Source organism: Cuculus canorus, chromosome W (assembly GCF_017976375.1).
Source record: "Cuculus canorus isolate bCucCan1 chromosome W, bCucCan1.pri, whole genome shotgun sequence".
NCBI classification, from domain to species: domain Eukaryota; kingdom Metazoa; phylum Chordata; class Aves; order Cuculiformes; family Cuculidae; genus Cuculus; species Cuculus canorus.
Genome location: NC_071440.1, coordinates 6,238,463 through 6,261,073, shown reverse-complemented (window position 1 = coordinate 6,261,073; position 22,611 = coordinate 6,238,463). Strand labels below are relative to the sequence as shown.

Here is a 22,611-nt window from a genome sequence, read left to right as displayed (position 1 = left end):
CCCTCTGCAGCCTTCCACTCCAAAGGTCCCAGGTGAATTCACCTGCTTGCTGGCTTAGTGGACATTTGAGCTGAAAGGTTTCAGAGACATATTTCTAGGGTCCCATCTGGGCTAAGCCCTAGATTCAGAGTGTCTCCAAAGGGCGGGGGGACACAGGATAAAGTAACTCTTGGCCAATTACACCTTTACCCGTGTCCGAACTCTGAAGTATTCTTCACACGCTGTCTGTGCAACAGCTAATTTGATGATGTTCCAGGCAAGCCTCCTCTTTTCTTTTCTTCTGGCTGTGGGCCCCTTCTGCAACTCAGCAAAGTTATCACATAAATCCATTCTCTCAGCCCCATAATTTTAGACTTGCGCATGTATCTCTAAGTCGGATAAGGGATGTTAGCATGCCCTCCCTCCTCGCTCTCTCATGCAGTAATCGTCACTTTCCAGACTTTTGGGGAATGACAAATGTAGGAGTATTCCATGGACTATTAGACTGAACAATACGTCCAGCCTCTAATTGTTCTGCTACTAAACATTGCACTTGAACAAGTTTTTCCCCTTTAAGAGGCTATTGGTCAACCCAAACAGGTTTCTCTGTCAACCAGGATAGTTTGAGCAGGGGCTTTAGATCAGTGATCCTTAGGATAAATCTGTAGTAATGCTAGATACATTTCATTCCTTTAGTAAGTCTCTTCCCCATAACTTTATCCCTGTTGGCCTTACACATGGTTGAATCCATACTGGTCCTGTCACTAGTAATAGTTTGGCACTCTTCATAGCAATTTGTATCCCACCTATGCCTGTAACAGTACTGAAAGCTATGTCAAGAAGCCACTGAGGAGGCCATTGAGTTTGACAATTTATAGAAACATCAGCTCCAGTATCTGATAGTCCTGTATGTTAATTGTAAGTGTAGGTTGTTTTGCTGTGACTTGTTGAGCTCAAGATACCTGGGCAGAATTAGTACTGTCAAATCATGCCTGCCCTTGAATCTGAGGGGAACTTTGGGGAACAGAAGAGGGCAACAAAATAATTTGTGCAACCTGCTGATTTATTGGTATGCAGCATGGGGTTTGAAAGGCAGCTAACATTATCTGAATCTCTCCCATATAGTCTGAATCAACTATTCTTGGTAACGCAAACTTTTTTTTTTAAATACTCGAACACCCTACAATCAGTCCTACATATCCTGTTGGTAAAGGTCTCCGCTCATCGGTCCCTACCATTTGAACTTTATGTGGTTGTAAAAGAATCAATTCTGAGACAGTTGCCAGATCCAATTGGGCACTGCCTGTTGTAACGGCTGAAAGGTCGGAGATTAAACATTTGTCAGAGGTGGAGCATAGGTATATTGTACAGGAGCATTCAATACCCTGTTGGTTTGAGGGGCACTGGGCTGCACACCCCTCTTCCCGTTTCCCGAGAGAGGTTGCCCAATTTTGACAAATTTAGATTTGCATTGATTACTCCAGTGATATCCTTTCTGACATCGGGGACAAAGCTGTTAAGGTTTTATATTTTTAGGCATCTGCCTCTTTCCAGGACATTCTCTGCTTATGTGTCCTTGTTTTCCACAATTAAAACATTTGACAGTGTTCTGATTAATTTAATTTGCAATTGAGTTAATGCGGCAACAAGAACTGATGCTCTGCAAGTTTCAGTTGCAATGTTTTGACATGCTTAAATATATTCTCCTATGCTAGTTGCTTTTCCTTTCAATGGTAATAGCACTGTTTGACAGTGACTGGTAGGATTTTCAAAAGCTAACTCTTCATGAGCTGGGGTGTGTATCTCTGTTTTAAGGGAGGTCCCTGTTTCGGGGGGGTCCCTGTCACTGGGGGGGTCTCTGTTTTGCTCTTCCATAAAGGGATTGGTAGGTGCTGTAGTCAGTATAGGAGTTAACAGTGGTGGAGGTGAGAGTTTCAACAGAGCAGGAGGGGGTATTTCTAAGGGCTGAGGAGGTAAAGGTAATGGTGGGTATAAGTCTGGTTCCTCCTCTGGATTAACCAGCTTGGTATCAAAAGGGTCTTCAGTCTCTGAATCATTTGGGGCTTTTTAAAATCGATCATGTATATTTTGGCTTTCATCTCTATATTTTTTAGCAATAGCCTCTGATGGTTTGAGCTGTGCTAATGCAGAGTATAAGAATTGCCATGTCACAAAAACAGAATCGGGGATTTGAGCACCTGATAATTTACATGCCTGTAAGCATTCCCCAACTCGCCCCCAAATAGTACTATCAAAAGAACCGTCTGCTGGAAACCATTCACAATGCTCTTCTACCAGTAGTAATAACTGTCTTAAATGTTTTTCAGTTACATGATAGCCAGCGGTGTGCAATACTTGTTGCAGTACTTTTAAATATATCTTGTGCTCTTGCAAAGCTGTCTGTCCCATTGCAATACGATCTCATAGCTTTCCCATTCAACAGGTGCTACTGTTCCTATTTAAGGAATGTGGCCACAAAAATCCTGAAAAAATGAACAAACTCACCCATCGGATGGCACATTCACCCAGAAGAGGCTCACACGGGGCACCAATATGTGGCGATTGGTTCTGTGATTGATTCTGGTTCTGTGGCGAAAACTCAGTTTTCTCTAAGTATATTCTTTTAATCAGCACGGCATATAGGAGTCAAATTAAGAAAACAACACTGGCTTCTCTCATTCAGGCAGATCTTTATACAGCTCCTCAGCTCCTGAACTAAGAAGACAAACTAGATGTTTTTCTTTTTGTCTACTATTGCACACTCTTGTGACTGTTTTCAGTCATATCTCCAATCCACTTATTCCCAGGTGCTTTTTTCCAGCCTGGCCTTCTCACACATTCAAGATTCGTTATCCTGTGTGTCTAGCTTGGAACACCTGGTCTTTTAATCATGTTTACTCTGATATGCTTGGTACCAGCTTTATGCTTTATCTTAATCCCAATTAATCTTCCATATACTTTGCGTCGCTCCCACATTTGACACCATTTCTCACAGGATTCTGCTTGAGAAATTGACTGCCACTGGTCTGGACAGGCAAACCCTCTGCTGGGTAAAAAAATGGCTGGATGGCCAGGCACAAAGAGTGATGGTAAATGGAGCTAAATCCAGCTGGAGGCCGGTCACAAGTGGTGTTCCCAGGGCTCGGTGCTGGGTCCAGTTCCGTTCAATATCGTTATCAATGGTCAGGATGAAGGGATAGAGTGCACCCTTGGTAAGTTCATGGATGACACTAAGCTGGGCAGAAGAAGGTTCAGATTGGACATTAGGAAAAATTTCTCCACCAAAAGGTTTATCAGTGTTTTACCACAGGAGCCTTTAGCAAAAGTTGTCATAAAAGCCCAAACTCTTGAATACTCTGTGAAATCAATTTTTACTCAACTTATTACAGTAAGAAAGGTAATAACTGATTAGTAGTGATCAACAACAAGTTAACGATAACAGCTTGTAAAGGCAATGTGTCTGATCATTACCATAAGAGAATAAGTATAGTGATTAAGAAAGAGACAATCAATTGTTTTCTTATCATCATCCAGATCCGCAGTTGCTGGGGAGGGGATGGGGGCTTTTTTTTGCAGCAAGGATTTGGAGACCCTATCCCTGGACAATTGGGACAGCCTACACAGTGTATTCACTCATAGGTGAGGTCTCCCAAACATTGTTGCGAGGGGCTTAGTTTTTATACCATTGAACAAACAACTTACATCACCACAAAAACGCGGAGTCTCTGGCCCCAGCTGCTTACTGCCTCTCTTTCTCACACTTTTTTTTCACCAAGAATAGCACAACACAATCACACTGATAATAAAACACTTTCTCACACTCTTATGTATTAAGAATAGCACAGCAAAATTCCACTGATCATAGCAATGTGAGAAGTTACAGATTGAACGGTGCACATAGCAATGCAATATGAATCATCCATGGGTCACCCACATTGCTCTAGGCCTGTCAATCAGGCCCTGTCACTTCAATCAGGCACTGGCAGAGGCTGCCCAGGGAGGTGGTTAAGTCACCATCCCAGGAGGTATTTAAAAGATGGATAGATGAAGTGCTTAGGGATATGGTTTAGTAGTGGACAGGTACAGTTGGGCTTGATGATCTCAAAGGTCTTTTCCAACCAAGTGATTCTATGATTTCTAGAAGCTATGTTAAGGCATATGGAGGACAGGGAGATGATTTGAGACAGCCAACAGGGTTTCACCAAGGATAAGTCTTGCCTGGGCAACCTAGTGGCCTTTTATGATGGAGTGACTACATCAGCAGACAAGGGAAGACCCATGGATGTCATCTATCTGGATTTCTCTAAGGACTTTGACACGGTCCTCCCACAACACCCTTGTCTCTAAATTGGAGAGAGATGGATTTGATGGATGGGCTGTTTGGTGGATGAGGAACTGAGTGGTTGATTGCATCCAGAGAGTAGTGGTCAGCAGCTCAATGTCCAGATGGAGATCAGTGATGAGTGGTGTCCCTCAGAAGTTCAACAAGGTCAAGTGCAAGGTGTTGCACCTGGGTCCAGGTAACCTCTGGTATCAATACAGGCTGAGGGATGAAGGGATTGAGAGCAGCCCTGATAAGAAGGACTTGACGTGCTGGTGGTTGAAAAACTGGAGATGAGCTGGCAATATGCATTTGCAGCCCAGAAAGCCAACCCTATCCTGGGCTGCATCAAAAGAAATGTGGCCAGCAGGGCGAGGGAGGTGATTCTGTTCCTATACTCTGCTCTGGTGAGAGCCCACTTGGAGTACTGTGTCCATCTCTGGAGTCCTCAGTAGAAGAAAGGCATGAACCTGTTGGTCCAGAGGAGGGCCACAAAATTAATCAAAGGCCTGGAACACCTCCCCTATGAAGAGAGGCTGAGAGAGATGGGGTTGTTCAGCTTGGAGAAGAGAAGACTCCAAGGAAATCTTATTGCAGCCTTTCAATACTTAAAAAGGGGGCCTATAAGAAAGATGGGGACAGATTTTTTTTAGCAGGGCCTGTTATGATAGGACAAGGGGCAATGGTTTTAAACTAAAAGAGGCAGATTTAGACTAGATATGTTAGACATTTTCTACACTGATGGTGGTGAAATACTGTAACAGTTTGTCCAGAAAGGTGGTAGATACCCCCTCCCTGGAAACATTCAAGGCCAGGTTGGATGGGGCTCTGAGCAACCTGACTGAGTTGAAGATGTCCCTGCTCATTGCAGGGGGTTGGACTGGATGGCCTTCGTGGTCCTTTCCAGTCCAAATCATTCTATGATTCTTCTGTTAACCTTACTTTCCAGTAGAATTACTAGAATGTTTCTCTGGACTTAAATAAAAAAATCAGTGCTGCAACAAGCTGCTTTTACGGTCTCAGTTATAAATACACTACTTTATCCTGGTCCACAAGTATAGAAACTGTCCTCTGAGATAGCAAAATCAGTCCTGAGTCACTGGCTATTGATGAAGAAAGACAGAAATTCATGTTCATCTTTGAAGTCTGACAGAACTAACTTCCATGCCAGACAGCATGAAAGTAGTAGTCGTAATGTTTCTTCCTACTGCTGTATATTTTTCTGTTTCAAGAACTAAATATATTTTAAGTAAAATGTGAAGTTGTAATGTCAGTCCATTTTCTTTAGTATAAATTCAGTATTTAACCTGTAACAAAGTCTGCCAGTGAGAAAATGCCAGTATTGAGCTAAGAGTTGGGCACCAAAAAGACATATGTTTAAGACCAATGTTATAAGAAATATTTGAGTTCATAAAGTCTTGTGGGGATAGGACCAGGGGGAATGGGCACAAACTGGAGAGGGGCAGATTTAGACTAGACATTAGGAAGAATTTCTTCACTATGAGAGTGGTGAGGCACTGGAATAGGTTGCCCAGGGAGGTTGTGGATGCCCCATCCCTGGAGGTGTTCAAGGCCAGGTTGGATGAGACCTTGAGCAGCCTGATTTAGTGGGATGTCCCTGCCCATGGCAGGGGGGTTGGAACTGGATGATCTTTAAGGTCCCTTCCAACCCTAACTATTCTATGATTCTATGAATATGCAATATGTATTAATATGTTCTAGAACAGCTTCTTGCAGATCTTGCTTTACTGAGAAACATTTTTACTAAGTAGATTTTTTTGCTTTATTACATGCAAGAAAGCTTTTCACTAAGTTTTTCTTTTAATTTTGTGTACAGTACTAAATTTATCATGTATTTGATATAATTTATAAGGTTTTTATCTATTAAAAATCCAGTAGTTTTTTATTGTAGTATTGAGGCTGACAGTCCTGCACTCGTTTACTTGCCTGATTGTAAGAGAAAATAAATAACTAGCTTGTTTAAAAAAAAAGTGCAATAATTCCTGTTGAAGGCATACCAATTATTGTAGCTGTAGAAACCTTTTTTTTCATCATTTTAGGTTTGAAAATATTTTATTTTTCTAATGCATTTTTTTCTTCACTATGCGCTTCATGCTACTTGATTTTTCACATTCAATACTCTGACTTGTGAATACTGGTATTACTTCAACAGTTGTAATAATTTATTATATGAACATAGTTTAATTAAGACTTTTTTTTGCTTTTTCTTCCACAGTCCATACAGTGACACTGTTTCTTAATATTTTTGGATGTTTGGCCTGGTTTTACATTGATGCTACACGAGGGGTTGATTTTGGACTGAGTATCCTATGGTTCTTGCTTTTTACCCCTTGTTCTTTTGTCTGCTGGTACAGACCACTTTATGGAGCTTTTAGGTAAGAACTTCAGCTTGACTTAATATATTTTAAAAAAATATTACACTTGTTGAAATGCATTAACATTCCAGAATTTGCTTGTTTATCATTATGATAATCCTTTAATATTATTTCATTAGAAACAAATAGAATGATTGCCATTAATTCAGTTGCTGTATTTGAAATGTTGATGAACATTTAGTTAGGATTATCATAGAATATCCTTTAAAATATTTTAAAAATATTTGCTCCTGGTAGTACGGAAAGTTTGGGAGCACATCTGGAAAGCTTGTACACCAATGCACACAGCATGAGTAACAAACAGGATGAACTGGAAGTGTTGGTCAGTTTCCAGAGCTATGGTATCATTCGTATTAGACTTTGTGGAATGAATTCCACGATAGGAGTGCTGGGATGAAGGGCTGCAGGCTGTTCAGGAGGCATAGGCAGGACAGGCGAGGTGGAGGTGTTGCACTATATGTAAGGGAGAGGTTGGATTGTACAGCCCTTACAACTAGTGATGATGTGGTTGAGAGCCTCTGGGTGAGGATTCCAGGAGGTAAGCACTGATGAGTTATTCTGTAGGCAATTAGGAGAAATTTTTGGATCGCTAGCCTTTGTCCTTATGGGAGATTTCGATTTCTCAGACATCAACTGGGAATACTGTACTGCTGTGACAAGCTAGCCAGGGAAGTTCATGAAGTTTGTAGGAGATGAATTTTTGTCACAAGTACTCAGGGAGCCAACTAGAAAAGATGCCCTCCTAGACTTGCTATTTGTGAATAGAGAAGGACTCATGATGGATGTGATGGCAGGTGGCTACCCTAGCCGGAGCGATCATGGAATGGTTGAGTTTAAAATTTTCAGCGTAATGAGAAAAAAGGACAGCAGAGTTGCTACCCTGGACTTCAGGAGAGCAAACTTTAAGCTATTCGGGGAGCTACTTAGCAGAGTACTCTGGGAATCTGCTTTTGAGGGCTTAGGAGTCCATGAGTGCTGGTCTGCTTTTAAGAATCCCCTTTTAAAAGCACAGCAGCAGGCAATTCCACTGTGTCAAAAGTCAAACAAGTGGGGCAGAAGACCAGCTTGGCTGAACAGGGAACTCCTCATGGAGCTCAAGAGGAAAACAAACTGTATGACCTTTGTAAGCAAGATAAGGCTTGGCAGGAAGATTACAGAGCTGTGGTTCATATATGCAAGGAGAAGACATGAAAGGCCAAAGCTCAATTAGAGGTGAAACTGGCCAGTGTTGTGTCAGACAACACGGGCTTTTAAGTATGTGTTATGCCTCACTCCATGAGCTACACGCTCATGTCTGGGCCTTCTTTTGTTGTGCCCAGTCGAAGAAGATGGTTCACTTATCTGTGTGGCAGTCTGGAGGCCAACAAGGTCACTCCCAAGGTGAAATCAAAAAGCAAAATTTATTCTGGTCTCAACCAAAATAAACAGACAAAAAAACCTTGGGCGCACAGCTGAGATACGGGGATGCAACTTCCCAAAGTTGCTAAAACAGATTCCAATCTGCTTAGATCACAATCTGATCCCTGGAACAGCCAAAGTCACTCAGATTTGATCTGACACACACTGATGCCAGTCAAGAAAACACAGTAAGATAAGTGAGAGAGAGAGTAGGGGAAAGGAGGGAGAAGAAAAGGAAGAAAAAAAAAAAAGAATGGGTTTGATACCAAAAATGCTGGCAAATCAAACTCTCTAAGACTCGTTTTGGAGTTTTAGAAAGTGATGCCGTGAAAAAGGCCAAAATCAATAATCAATGCCAATTGATTATTGTCCCCAAATAAAGGGGACTGCATATTTCCTCTGGGAAGAGCTGTACAAACCCCACAATCTGACCAGTTAAGACTATTACTCAGTTCTTGTACCAATCACAGATACATATTTTTATCCCAAGCAATTACAATATTAACAACACCAGCTATTAGAATCAGTACTTGTGGATTCTTCATCCTATTGTCGTTGTAGGCTCAGCTTTAAAGGCCCTAGATTTTCAGGAGTCCAATGTTTTCCCAGGGCCTCCTTCACTTGGGAATAGTAGATCCAAGGTGTTGTTTAATCTTGATCGTTGTAAAGGTGGTCAATAATACTTGATATCCACTTCTCCTCAAGCGGATCACCTATAAAATTCCTAACATAAACCCACTCCCCAGGTTTAAAATGATGTACAGGTTGATCTAAACTTCTAGCCCAGGCAGCTAATACAGGTTGGATTCGTTTGTTTGTTTGTTTAACAAGTTCAGCTGTTTTTGCAAGCCAGTTAAACCTCGTTGCAGATAATTCTCACCTAATTGTGTAAGATCTCCTCCTGTATACTGCAACTGATATAAGGGGCCAATGCCTTCCTTGGACCTTGGCTTGGTTCAGATCCTAATCAAGGCCAAAGGAAGTGCTTGATACCAATACAAATTAGCTTCTTGACAAATTTTAGCTAATTGCTGTTTTATCAGCAACAATCAGATGATTTGTTTTCTCCACCTGGCTACTAGGCTGTGGTCAGTGTGGAATGTGCAATTGCCAATCGATCCCTAATGCTCTATTAACCTGTTGTACTACTTGTGCACAAGAATGAGTGCCTCTATCTGATGAAATAATCATGGGTACCCTGAATCGGGGTATTTCACTCAACGAAACCTTTGTCACTTCCCCTGCCTTATTTGTCCTGCAAGGCAAGGCCTCTGGCCATCCAGAAAATGTATCTATGAATACTAACAAGTATCTGTACCCTCCTTTTTTTGTGAGTTCAGAAAAATAAATTTGCCCACACTCTCTGGACACATTTCCTTTCCTAATTATTACTAATTGTATCCAATTTCCTGTATTAGGATTATTCTTTAAACATATTTCACACTGTTGAGTCACTTGCTGAACAGTGGTATATAAATTCCTCCCTATCCATTTCTGACTTAAGAATTGATATAAGGGGTCTGGACCCCAATGGGTTTTATTATATTCCCTCTTGACAAGTTCCCAAACCAAGCTGGCAGATACAATAGTTCTGCCATCTTTTAATTGTGCCTGCTTCTGGGAAGGGACCTGTCCTCCAAGTTCTTGTATTAATTCCCAATCAGACTTGGAGTATCTAATATAATCCTGATTTTCTAAGTTTTCATTTCTATTATCTAGGATTAGAGCTAAAATTGCCCTTCTTGCATTCTTTCTGCTGCCCATTTAGCCGCATAATCAGCCAATCTGTTACCTGTTTCCTGGTCAGTGTTACCTCTCAGGTGCCCTCGACAGTGCATGATGGCGACTTTAGTTGGTAATTGTACTGCCTCCAATAGGTGAAGTATTTCTTCAGCATTTTTAATCTGTTTTCTTTATGCCATCAATAACCCTTGTTCCTTTCCAAATCACTCCGTGAGCATGAACAACTCCAAAGGCATATTTAGAATCTGTCCATATATTTATCTTTTTCCCTTTCGCCAGTTCTAAGGCTCTGGTCAAGGCAATAATTTCAGTCTCTTGAGCCATGGTCCCAGCAGGTAACGGTTGGGATTCAATTACCTTGTCCCTAGTAGTTACTGCAAAGTCAGCTTTATGGGTACCATGTCAGACAAAGCTACTTCCATCTGAAAACCAGTAATCTTGTGCATCCTCCAGAGGTTCTTCCTTCAGACCTGGTCTGCTGGAATACACAGCTTCTATTGTTTCAAGGCAGTCATGTGTCGGCTGTTCGGTTGTCATTCCACTGAGAAAAGAAGCTGGGTTCACAATGTTAGTTACTTCAATTTTGATATCTGACTTGACCAGGATGGCTTGGTATTTCCAAAACTTAGATGACGCATCTTCTGTTCCAAAATGCTTTTTTAAGTGTCTCAAATGCATTTTTAACCCGCTTAAACCATGTCAGTTGGGGAGGGTTGGTTTTAAAAGTTCATATAATGGCTTTACCATCACTTCATAATTGTAAACCCATAAGCGGCACCAACCTGTCATTCCCAAGAAGGTTTGGATTTGTTTTACTGTCTATGAGAGTGGAGTCTGACAGATGGCTTCCTTCCATTCAGTTTCCAGTTCTCATTGTTCCCTGGACAGTCCATATCCCAAGTTTGTCATTCATTCTTGCACCATTTGGGTTTTCTGTTGAGAGACTCGATATCCATTTAATCCAAGAAAATTAAACAAACTTACAGTCCACTGAATGCACTCAGGTCTTGCTTCAGTTGCTATTAACACATCATCCATATAACTGTAGAAGGATTTAATCTCTAGAGGGAGAATCCCATGCTTCAGTTTCTCATGCTAATTGATTTCCAAAATTTGTTGAGCTACTCTTAAAACCTTGGGGTAACACAGTCCAAGTAAGCTGGGTTTTCCCACCAGAGGAAGGACTCTCCCCTTCAAATGCAAATATCTTTTGACTTTCTTTGGCTTACAGAAGACAGAAAAATGTCTTTTAAATCTAACACTGTAAACCATATCTGGTTAATTTTGATTTAGCAACATATAGGGATTAGCCACTGCAGGATGCAAATCCCTGACAGTCTTATTTATTTGTCTCAGGTCCTGTACAACTCAGTAAGTTCCATCAAGCTTTTTCACTAGTAGTATGGGGTATTATATTCAGATTCACATTCCACTAATAGTTCCATGTCTTAAAAAGTTATTAATTGGGCTCTCTATTCCTTTACAATCTTTTAATTGCAAAGACATTCACTATTGTCTGTGCCAGAGCCCAGCAGTTGCTGATCTGATAAGGGACACTGGAATGCAGAGTGCTACTAAATCAATTTGCTGTAAAAAGAGGAAAAAAAAACACCAACCCTTTTCTTGTAAGATCACACATTGTAAGACCACACATCTATTTTAAAACAGCTTTCTCAAAAATATTCAGAGGTTTTTCCCCAGATTAGGGTTGACCAAGCAGTCCACCTCCTCACACACACCAATTGTTGAACAATGAACAATCTTCCATGAATTTCGTGAAAAATAAACCAGGTGTTAATTTTATAGTTCTCATATCAGTGCTTGGATGGTTCAAGCTAGAAAATAAATAATCAAAGCAATTAAATTACCAGAGGAAGACCTAGCAAATTTATTGCAGCTGGATACTATTCTGTTGCATTTCAGCAATGTTCTAAAAAGATGACTGGAGTTTTAAGAAATTTACAAATCAGAGTTTTAGAAAGTTTACGAATCAGAGACACCTGCCTTTGTTGCTTAAACCTTTTACATACATCCAAAGACCACTGCTTACACACTTGGTACAAACATATTAACTTTAAATCTTTTTTCTTTCTCCTTCTCTTCACATACAGTTTAGATCTTTCTTTTCCCTCCTTCTCTTCATATACATTCTCTACCACTGATCATGCTTCCTATTAAATTAAATTTTGTCTCTGCCAATTAGGCAGGTGTTCAACATTTCTTACATTATTGATACACATAACACGCACACACACTAAACCTGTGAGTACTGTTCCCCAATTACACATACACAACAATAAAAGTGCCTGCAGAAATAGCCACACAACAAATTTTGAATAAATTGATAGTTGGCAATCTATTAAAATTTTAAGGGTCATCCTCCTCATATTTTAATAAAGCCTGTTTGAGAATTCCCCAGTAATCACTGGGGTGCTCATTAGTTTTATCTAAGTAAAACTGCTCATAACTTGGCATGCCCCTACAGAGATAACAGGGTTAATTCCTGGACCCAGAGGAAAAAAAAACCCAAACCTTCACATTCCAGGGAAGAGGAGAGAGGAGGCATTCAAACCCAATGCAGGTTTTTGGTTTGTTTTTTTTTCCTTCCTGCTCGAGATTAAAACTATTTGTGGTGGCCACAGTCTTTTGTCAGAACTAGCCAAACTTCTTCACATAATTTACCAGTTTCTGTTCTTCACATGCTGTCCATGCAACAGCTTTTAGGTTAACAACAAAGTCATAAAAATTCTAAGACAAAACTTATATTCACTTCATTCGTCTCTGGCCACACCCCTAACAGGACCACGGATCAAAACTCTACACTCGCTCCATAGTTATGTCTCACGCACGTGCACGTGCGCGCACACGTACACACAGAGTTATTAAGTATACCAAAGTTAAAATCAGGTATCAATATTCAGTTCCTTTGCCTTTGTCTGCTAACACAGCAATCCAGTCAGGGTAAGGAGCCCCTCTGAGAAAAAAGATCCTGGGAGTACTCAAGGGGAGGGTCCTTGTCCTCACCAGGTTGTGCAGCCGAGCAGAGGTTGTCCCACCTGGGTTGCCAAAATTGATGCTGTGAAAAAGGCCAAACTCAATAAACAATGCCAATTTGATTATTAAGAAGGTATTGCTTTAACACATAATGTGACGTCAGACACGCAGGGAATCACCTAATGTGTGTATCCATTGAGGCTGGTTACAGGACTTTTATACTGGTTAAACATACATATTCATATAGATTTTTCCCAATACCATGGCTGAGGGCATCCCTTAATGCCAGGTCTCCTTCTTATTTATGTGCACTGTGTGCTGATCAGTCTGCACACGTTGATAAAGCTGAACAGCCGTAGTGGAGCAAAGGGACTTGTACCCTGCCTCCTGGGGTGCCAGACTCAAACCGGCCCCTTTTTGGTCTCTCTCTCTGTCAGAGTTTAAACTCTTGCTCTCTGTGTCCTCCTAGTCAAGAGGTCCCAGGTGAATTCACCTGTCTGTCAGTATGTGGACGTTTGACCTGGGAGGAGCCAGATATGCCTTGGGATCCCATCTGGGTTCTTTCACAGAGTCTATTTACTACAGCCTGGACTGGGTGCCTCTGAAGGGGGAAGGATCCAGAACAAAGGAACTTGCATGCAATTATACAGTTTACAATTTAAGTTAGAAGCCCCATGTTGACGCCCTGAAAAAAGGCCAAACTCAGTAATCAATGCCAATTTGATTATTAAGCGGGTATTGCTTTAATAAATAATATGACATTGGACACGCAGGAAATCATTTCACCTTATGTGTGCATCCATTGAGGCTGGTTACAGGACTTTTATACTGGTTAAACATACATATTCATATAGATTCCGAGAAACACTGGTTACATATTCTGGAAATATTGGTTAAACATACATAGAACTCATCATCATATCTTATCATCTGCTCTGGAATGTACATCACAGTTCCTTTGTGTCTTCAGAATCCTCTGATGCTCTTTATCTTATCTCCTTCCTCATTGTGTCCTCTTGGTGAGCTCAGGTCTGTCCTTTGTTCCTGCTGGGGACTGTCCTTGTTTCAACTAGTAAACAAGCTAAACTCCTGTTACAATCACATTCTTTCTTACTGCAAGCTGGCCAAGATTTGATTCTTATTATTCATAATGATTTATTCCTTCCTTCAAAAGCAAGCATCCTTTATCAGGCCTGGGCAACATGCAGGAGTGATCTCCATCAATCACGTGCAACGAGACAAAGGCTGGTTACAGACTATATTTCCCACTTACATGCCTATGTATAAATTTTCCCAGAAATCTTATGCATATTCTATTACTTTCCAAGATCTAATTTTAATGTTAAGAAACTTTGCAACAGTTAAAATTCTTGATAATTTGGAGCTCACTCCGTCTCTCTGCTTGACCTTATCTTTAAGATAGAAAATACTGCAAACGGAGGGGATTACAGAAGGAGAGACATCTGTTCAGCACAGATCATACTTCTCACAAGGCATTATCATCTTCAAGGAACAAACAATGTCTGGAAAAACACCATTTTAAAGAAAAGATGCTATCAGAGGGACATTCTGTCTTTCAAAAAAAAACATAACTGCTTAGACGAAACTTAACTGTACTTTAGCTTAAATCAAAATATTCCACCTGGTGAAGTTTCAAAATATTCCACATATTGTATAAGGGTCACCACTCCAATGGGCAGCCACAGTTCCTCGGGAACACGTGGTGTCTCTGGCAGCAGCTCCAGCAGCAGCTTCTTCCAGGCTACATGGTCCAGGGATCCGACTGGAGTGATGGGTGTGCACTCTGTGTGACTCCTTGTGAGTTCTTTTATAAGGCCAGTCCGTGCCCCATCAGCACGTGGGGGGGAGGGGGGCTGAGGGGTGTCTTGCCACGTGTGTGCAGAAGCTCTTTCTGTCCGGCCACGGTAGTCAGGTGGGTGTAGGGAGAGGGGGGCAGCACCCACCACCGCACCTCCTCCCCCTGCTATTCATTGCCAGAACCACAACAAACAAGGCCCTCAGATGCAGGCAGGCAGTCCTCAGACAAACAGTATTTAAGACAGACGAGTAAATGACTTGGCCTTTACAGTATGTCTACTAGCAAGAGGAGGTGTAATGAAAACATTGGACTGATACCTGTTGAAGATGGCAAATAGGGATGAAGGAAATGTGGAGGCATTCAGTGCACTTTTTACCTCAGTCATTAATAATGCTGAGCTGCTCAGTCCTCTGAGTCAGAGGACCATGACTGCAGGTACAGTGACTTTCCACTTGTGGACACTGCAATTGTAAGGGATCAGCTGTGTCAGCTGAACGTTCACAAGTCTATGGGGCCTGATGGGATTCATCCCAGAGCACTGAAGGAGCTAGAACATGTTATGGCAGGACCCCTCTTGATCATCTACCAAAGGTCTGGAAGCTAGCCAATGTTGTTCCCATCTACAAAAAGGGTGTGAGGGAAGACCCAGGAAACTACAAACCTGTTTGTCTAAGCTTAGTTCCTGGAAAAATTATGGAGAAGATCATACTGGGTGCTACTGAAAGGCATTTAAAGAGCAATGCAGTCATTGGGCACAGTCAACATTGGTCCACAAAGGGAAAGTCCTGTTTAACTGATTTCATATCCCTCTATGACAAGGTCACCTGCCTAGGGGGTGAAGGGAAGGCAGTGGATGTGGGATTATTGGATTTTAGTAAGGCTTTTGAAACTGTTGCTCACAGCATCCTTCTGGACAAGTTGTCCAACTGTGGGATGAGTGGGTTCACAGTGCACTGGGTGAAGAACTGGCTGAAGGGCAGAGCTCAAAGGGTTGTACTGAATAGGGCTGCATCTGGCTGGTGACCAGTCAGCATCGATGTCCCTCAGGGCTCGATCCTAGGGCCAGTCCTGTTCAATATATTAACAATCTGGATGCAGGAGTTGAATGCACCATTAGCAAGTTTGCTGGTGATACCAAACTGGTAGGTGCTGTTGACTCTCTTGAGGGACAGGAGGCCTTGCAGGAGAATCTGTATAGGTTGGAGCACAGAGCAGTCATTAGTGACATGAAATTAAACAAGAACAAATGCTGGATTCTGCACCTGGGACGGAATAATGCCAGGCACAAGTATAAATGCAGAGAGGAGTGGCTGGAGAGTAGTTCTGCAGAAAGGGATCTGAGGGTGCTGGTTGACAGCAGCTCAACATGAATGTGCAGTGTGCTCTGGCAGCCAAGGGGGCAAACCGCATCCTGGGTGCATCAAACAGCATAACCAGCTGGTCAGAAGAGGCAATGATCCCGCTGTATTCAGTGTTGGAGCAGCCTCTCCTTGAGTACTGTGTGCAATTCTGGGCCCCACAATTTAAGAAGGATGTGAAGGTCCCTGAATGTGTCCAGAGTAGGACAACAAATCCAGTACAAGGGCTGGAAGGCATGTCCTATGAGGAGCAGCTAAGGACTTTTGGGTTGTCTTGTTTGGAGAAAAGGAAGCTGAGGGGCAACCTTATTGCTCTCTGCAGCTTCCTGAGGAGGGGAAGGGGAGAGGCAGGTTCTGAGCTCTTCTCCTTGGTAGCCAGAGATAGGATGCATGGGAAAGCTGCATCGGAGTAGGTTCAGACTGGACATTAGGAAGCATTTCTTTACCGAGAGGGTGGTCAAGCAGTGGCACAGGCTTCCTAGAGAGGTGGCCTATGCCCCAAGCCTGTCAGTGTTGAAGAGACATTCGGGCAATGCCCTTGCTAACATGCTTTAACTTGGTCAGCCCTGAATTGGTCAGGCAGTTGGACTGCATGATCGTTGTAGGTCACTTTCAGCTGACATATTCCATTCCGTTCCACTCCATTCCATTCTACTCCATTCCTAACTTCTGCCATTGTTATAATAGTTGTAGGAAATATTTAACTTTATGCTGGGCTATTAACAACTTTAAGGAAATTTCTCATTAAATCACTGTTCCTTCACAAGCAGATCAATGGTTAAGGTTGTCTTCAATTTTTAGCTTCCTGAATGAATTTCATAAAACTCTACACCTAAAAAATCTTTAATTGCTAAAGAGACCTGCAGTGTCTGTAATGAAAGTAGACTGAGATTCTTAAGAATGAGTAGACCAGGTATATAGTGATCAAACTCCAGTATTTTTTCTAGCCTATGGCAATATGGATATTGCAGACTGTACAAGCTTGAGATGTGATATCTTAGTCTTTAGAAACAGAATAGTTGTTTGCATGCAAAATTGAACTTTTTTTTTTTTTTTTAAATCAGCATACTCTTACACTATTTCTTGGGAATTATTTTTCACATTGAAATGAATCAGGATGTTCTCAGTTTAAATGCACAAAGTTTTGTAGAGAAAGATTGATAGCCATAAATTGCAATTGAGCATAACCCTTAGATTAATGAGATGTTTCTTTTTGCTAACCTAGGAGGTATTGCTATACTCACGTGTCTCTGAGGAATCATATAGTTTACTGTGCATTTGTTCATACACTAAATTCTTGCATCCTTAAGGCTGAGTAGAAGAGTATTTTTCATCTACTAGTCTAGCTTTTGTTCATGACTTGGGTTACAATGTGGGTACAGAGATAAATACAGAGATTTGCCAGTATTTTAAAATAATAGCTTTCATTAACTAATTATAAATCTTCACATACTCTCTCTTAGTAGCATTGTTTTTTATGAAATTTTTATTCCTTATTTGGTGGAGTTCAGTGTCATGTTATCTTTCAGGGTTTTCAATATAGTAAATCCTTTGCATTTCTTAGTGATTATTTATTGTTTGGAAAAGGAAAACTACTTGCATATTCAACTTTCATTCATTTGTTCAGCTGAAAATGAAATAGTTATTCGACTGAACTGGTTGAATAAATAAAAATGAACAAATTCCCTTCTGCAGAAAGAGCTGTTACTGGCAAAATCTGTTTCCATGACTTAAGTGATTTTTACTTTATTTAGAAATTTGGTAGGAAGCATATCATGCAATCATTAGTTTTGATAGAAATACATTGAGATCTTTGTTGAGATTTTGCCTGTATGTTTGGGGGTTCGGGTTTTTTGTTTTGGTTTGATGTGGGGTTTTTTTGACAGGCTTTAAATACTTTTGATCTTTGTCAGGCTGACATTTTAGTAATTTAAACAGCAAGCATATTTTGTATATTTTGGTTTTAAACAACAGCTGCTTCAGTATTCTGATCTGCATTTTGCTTCAGGAGTTCCATATTAGATTTTATGTCCTCTTACAAGTAAAATATTTTCTTCTCATCCTTCCAGTGCTGTGAACTTCAGTCTGAACATGGAGTAGACTTCTGTTCTTGATGAATGTAGCAAAAGTTGTATGTTCAGTCTAAGAGGCCCTGCTGTGTGCTGAACAGAACACTAAGGAACAGTATCTTGCTGCTATTCTCACCTCTGTTAGAGGTGCAAGTAACAAAAATAATATATTAAAGAAGTAGCAGCAGCTCTTGTAAATAAACACTCTACAAAACCACAGAATTACTAGTGTTTCATGTCACCGTCAATAAATCAAGGCACTTTTCCTCTAGTTAATGCAGGAAAAAAATTGAGATGGGTACTACAGTATTTGTAAAAAGCCATAAATTTCCCGGCTGCTTTTAATTTTCCTCTTCTTTCAGGAGTGACAGTTCATTCAGATTCTTTGTGTTCTTCTTTGTATATATCTGTCAGTTTGCTGTACATGTACTTCAAGCTGCAGGGTTTCAAAGATGGGGAAACTGGTGAGTATTCTGTTTTCTATAGCATTGTACTGTCTGCAAGACAAACGCTCATATTAGATATAGCAACTGTAATGCAGTCCGTGTTTTTTTTTTTAAAAAAAATCTTGTGTTCACTGGAATTGTTACATTTAGCACTCAAAAATGCTAAGATAACTCAGAAAAGTGTGTGAAATATATCCCAAGAGTGTGAGGTACTTCTGTTATTAGGCTGGTCAAAATTTTATCTTTCAATGTAAGCTGCTTTGAACTACTCTCTTATGCATTGCCTCCCCTATTTTAGTGGTGTGTGTGGATGTTATTTACTCTATACGTACGATAAAGAAGTAAGCAAAACTTAGAGAAAATGAGAATAATTTAGGCTCTAATAATATACTGTTTGAGTATTATTTTGTATTATTAGTTATTTCTAATTATATCAATATACTTACTAATGAATTTTATGGCTAAAATTTGAAGAATGAGTCAACATTGTATTTGGATTAATATAGTACATCTTTGATATTATATGAAAAGCTCATTTGTCTGAGTCGGCTCCTTATTCTGTAACAGTTGGTTTTCCATTCTGATACTTATAAGTATATAAGCTTTTATTTGAAGCTTCAAGGTCTAATATTTCAATTATACAAGGAAAAGCTATTGGGAATCAGTCACCCTTCTTGGAAAAAAACTCCAACAAACTTGAATTAACAAAAAGCATGGTTGTAGTAGCCAGCAGATAGCATGGCAATAATGTACCTGGGTAAAGACACTACTGTGTACCAGTGGTTTTGTGCAACCTCCAAATGTATGTAAGGCAGAGAAAACATCATTGCTTTAGGACTGGAGTGTACAGAAAAATCCTGGTTTATTTTTTTCGTTCTCAAATCTGATATTTTGCTTTTTCATAGAGACCTTGATTGACATGAACAAAGTAAAAAAGTAATTTTAGAAGGCCAACTCTCCAAGTATGTGGAGTGTGCTTTTAAGGATACTTGGGGTATGAAAAGTAGCCAGATAATCAGATGCTAATTACAGTTTGGATTTTGGAGTTCTGTGGTAGATTCCAGTTGGACAGAGGTGATATCAAAGCAATTTGAAACAAGTAGAGGAAAGATTTAAGGTTCTTGGGGTTTATAGAATTTTTATGCTCTTTTCAGTGGAAGTATCTTTTCCATCTTAATGTTTTATTATTCTTAAAGCAATTTGCTTTTTGTGGTTTTGTCACACATCTTGAATACTAATCCCAAATTTTGGTACTCATTTGTTAGAGAAAAACAGTGCTAATTTTTCCTCAAAGGAGAAGGAATTAGTAGAACATATTATAATCATAAAGTGGTACCATCGCAGTCAAAAAATCACATATTAAAAGCTTTCTTTGTTTTTTTCATTTGTAATATTTCTCCTAGATCTCACCAACATTGAACAACCACTGCCTTAAGGAATTGGAGCAGTGTAATTGTGACACAAACATATCCTTTTCAGGGTGTGATAAAGGTTTTTGGTTAATCATACCCATGTATGATAGCAAGTTATCTTGTTGATACAGTCCCATAATTTGACTGGAGGATTTTCTCCTTCATTATATGAATCTGTTTGTATGAATCGTAATGGTCCACATGCAAGATAAATTATTAGATTGGTGGAACACACTTAAATTCATCTGTAGATCCTCAGGATAGGTATAATGTACAGAGGTAACATTGTGTACATTGAATTCTGTACCAACCAGAAATTGCCAATAATGCTACCTTTGAGTTCAATTCATAATTCCTGTAAATCCTTGTGATAGTTGAAGGCAGGTTTTCCTGCATCATTGCTGACATCCTTTTACCTTTGTGGTCATATTCTCTTTGGAATATATATATATTAAAGTTTTAACTAATGTAGATTTTGTATACCATAAACCTGTACACACCATTCTTTAACACAAACAAAATAACTACACAAAAATACATCATTAATCCTTTGCCAGGTTCTTCCCTGTCAATCAGGCAAATATTTTCTTTAAGTATTTTTTGATATCCAGGAATGATTCATGAATATACTGATGGCTAGTGCTTTATTAAAATTTTGGAGGGTTATCCCTCTGTTATTTAATGAGGCCTGTTTGAGTTTTCCACAGTAATCACTGGGGTGCTCATCCAGTCTCTTTCTGTATTCCTGTATTTTTGCCAAATTAACCCCAGTCTTAGCACATGTTTGGATTGCTTCTATTAAATTTCATACAGTTGTTTTATTATTTACATTATTAGAAATCCCAATGTGTGTTATTCAATGGCCAGATCTTACATCCTTTTGTAAGATCTTTTCCCACTCATCTGCTTTAAACAACTCCCAAAAATTCCTAGGTGTTCCCCAATTTGGGTTTTATCCTGTTGATAAATTTGAAGAAAGTTGCACATAGCATTGGGATGTTGAATCGCCTACAAAGATACAGGGTTAATCTCTGCAGTTTGCTACAGTGCAGTAAATACTGGTAAAGCAGCTGAGGCAAAGAGAAAGAAGAAAAACAGTTAAGAGAACACCTCCTCATCCACCCACAGCTGCTTCTGGCTGCATTGCAGAGAGATAATAGAGTGATAAGCAAACAGAAGAGAGAAAGAGGGTGTGTGGCACCTTAATCAATTTACTCCGAATTGCTGCACCTAAAAGTTTATTTTTTTACATAAAAGGTGAATTTCTTTTTGGTCAAAAGCTCTTTGGGGTTGCCACCATTTCTTTTGTCAGAACTTGTTAAACTTCTTGACATAATTTAATTGCACACTTTTGTTTTTCTTTAAAAGGCCTGCTGTACCAGAATTTTTCCCAATACCATGGCTGAGGGCATCCCTTAATGCCAGGTCTCCTTCTTATGTGCACTGTGTGCTGATCAGTCTGCACACGTTGATAAAGCTGAACAGCCGTAGTGGAGCAAAGGGACTTGTACCCTGCCTCCTGGGGTGCCAGACTCAAACCGGCCCCTTTTTGGTCTCTCTCTCTGTCAGAGTTTAAACTCTTGCTCTCTGTGTCCTCCTAGTCAAGAGGTCCCAGGTGAATTCACCTGTCTGTCAGTATGTGGACGTTTGACCTGGGAGGAGCCAGATATGCCTTGGGATCCCATCTGGGTTCTTTCACAGAGTCTATTTACTACAGCCTGGACTGGGTGCCTCTGAAGGGGGAAGGATCCAGAACAAAGGAACTTGCATGCAATTATACAGTTTACAATTTAAGTTAGAAGCCCCATGTTGACGCCCTGAAAAAAGGCCAAACTCAATAATCAATGCCAATTTGATTATTAAGCGGGTATTGCTTTAATAAATAATATGACATTGGACACGCAGGAAATCATTTCACCTTATGTGTGTATCCATTGAGGCTGGTTACAGGACTTTTATACTGGTTAAACATACATATTCATATAGATTCCGAGAAACACTGGTTACATATTCTGGAAATATTGGTTAAACATACATAGAACTCATCATCATATCTTATCATCTGCTCTGGAATGTACATCACAGTTCCTTTGTGTCTTCAGAATCCTCTGATGCTCTTTATCTTATCTCCTTCCTCATTGTGTCCTCTTGGTGAGCTCAGGTCTGTCCTTGTTTCAACTAGTAAACTCTTGTTACACATTCTTTCTTACTGCAAGCTGGCCAAGATTTGATTCTTATTATTCTTAATGATTTATCCCTTTCTTCAACTTCCCCCTTCTCAATTCCTTTGCAAATTCTTTTGCAATTTTAGAAGACACCATCCTTGTCAATGGACTTGGCGAAATACTTTCCTGTTTCTATTTGGTGTCTTTGTTTTGCTTCCAATCACTTTAACTTTTTGCTGAATTATGTCAACACCATAAGAAACGCCAGAACATTATACAGGCCATGACAATTAATATTTGAGACATTTCAGATTTTGCAGTCAGGATATAAGCCTTTCCCAGATTTTCTGAAATCCACGTGAGGTGTCATCCAATGAGATTTTATACATTATATCAGTTCATTTCCAAGTTTCATCTAAGTCTGTTTCTATTCGTTTTTCCTTGTTAATATAAGAGCAACAACTAGCATTATTACTACACAAACATTCTGTAGTGGCTGACATATTAACAA

At 40.1% G+C, this 22,611-nt stretch overlaps 1 protein-coding gene across 2 annotated transcripts in view; it reads left to right on the top strand.

The window, feature by feature from the left end:
- Positions 1 to 22,611, top strand: part of LOC128850264 (secretory carrier-associated membrane protein 1-like) — a 109,290-nt gene that overhangs the window by 82,134 nt on the left and 4,545 nt on the right. For both annotated transcript variants that reach the window (XM_054053273.1, XM_054053272.1), the window contains 2 exons: positions 6,537 to 6,696; positions 18,440 to 18,541. In XM_054053273.1, the coding sequence (XP_053909248.1) occupies positions 6,537 to 6,696; positions 18,440 to 18,541 (262 nt within the window). The remainder of the gene's footprint in view (positions 1 to 6,536; positions 6,697 to 18,439; positions 18,542 to 22,611) is intronic.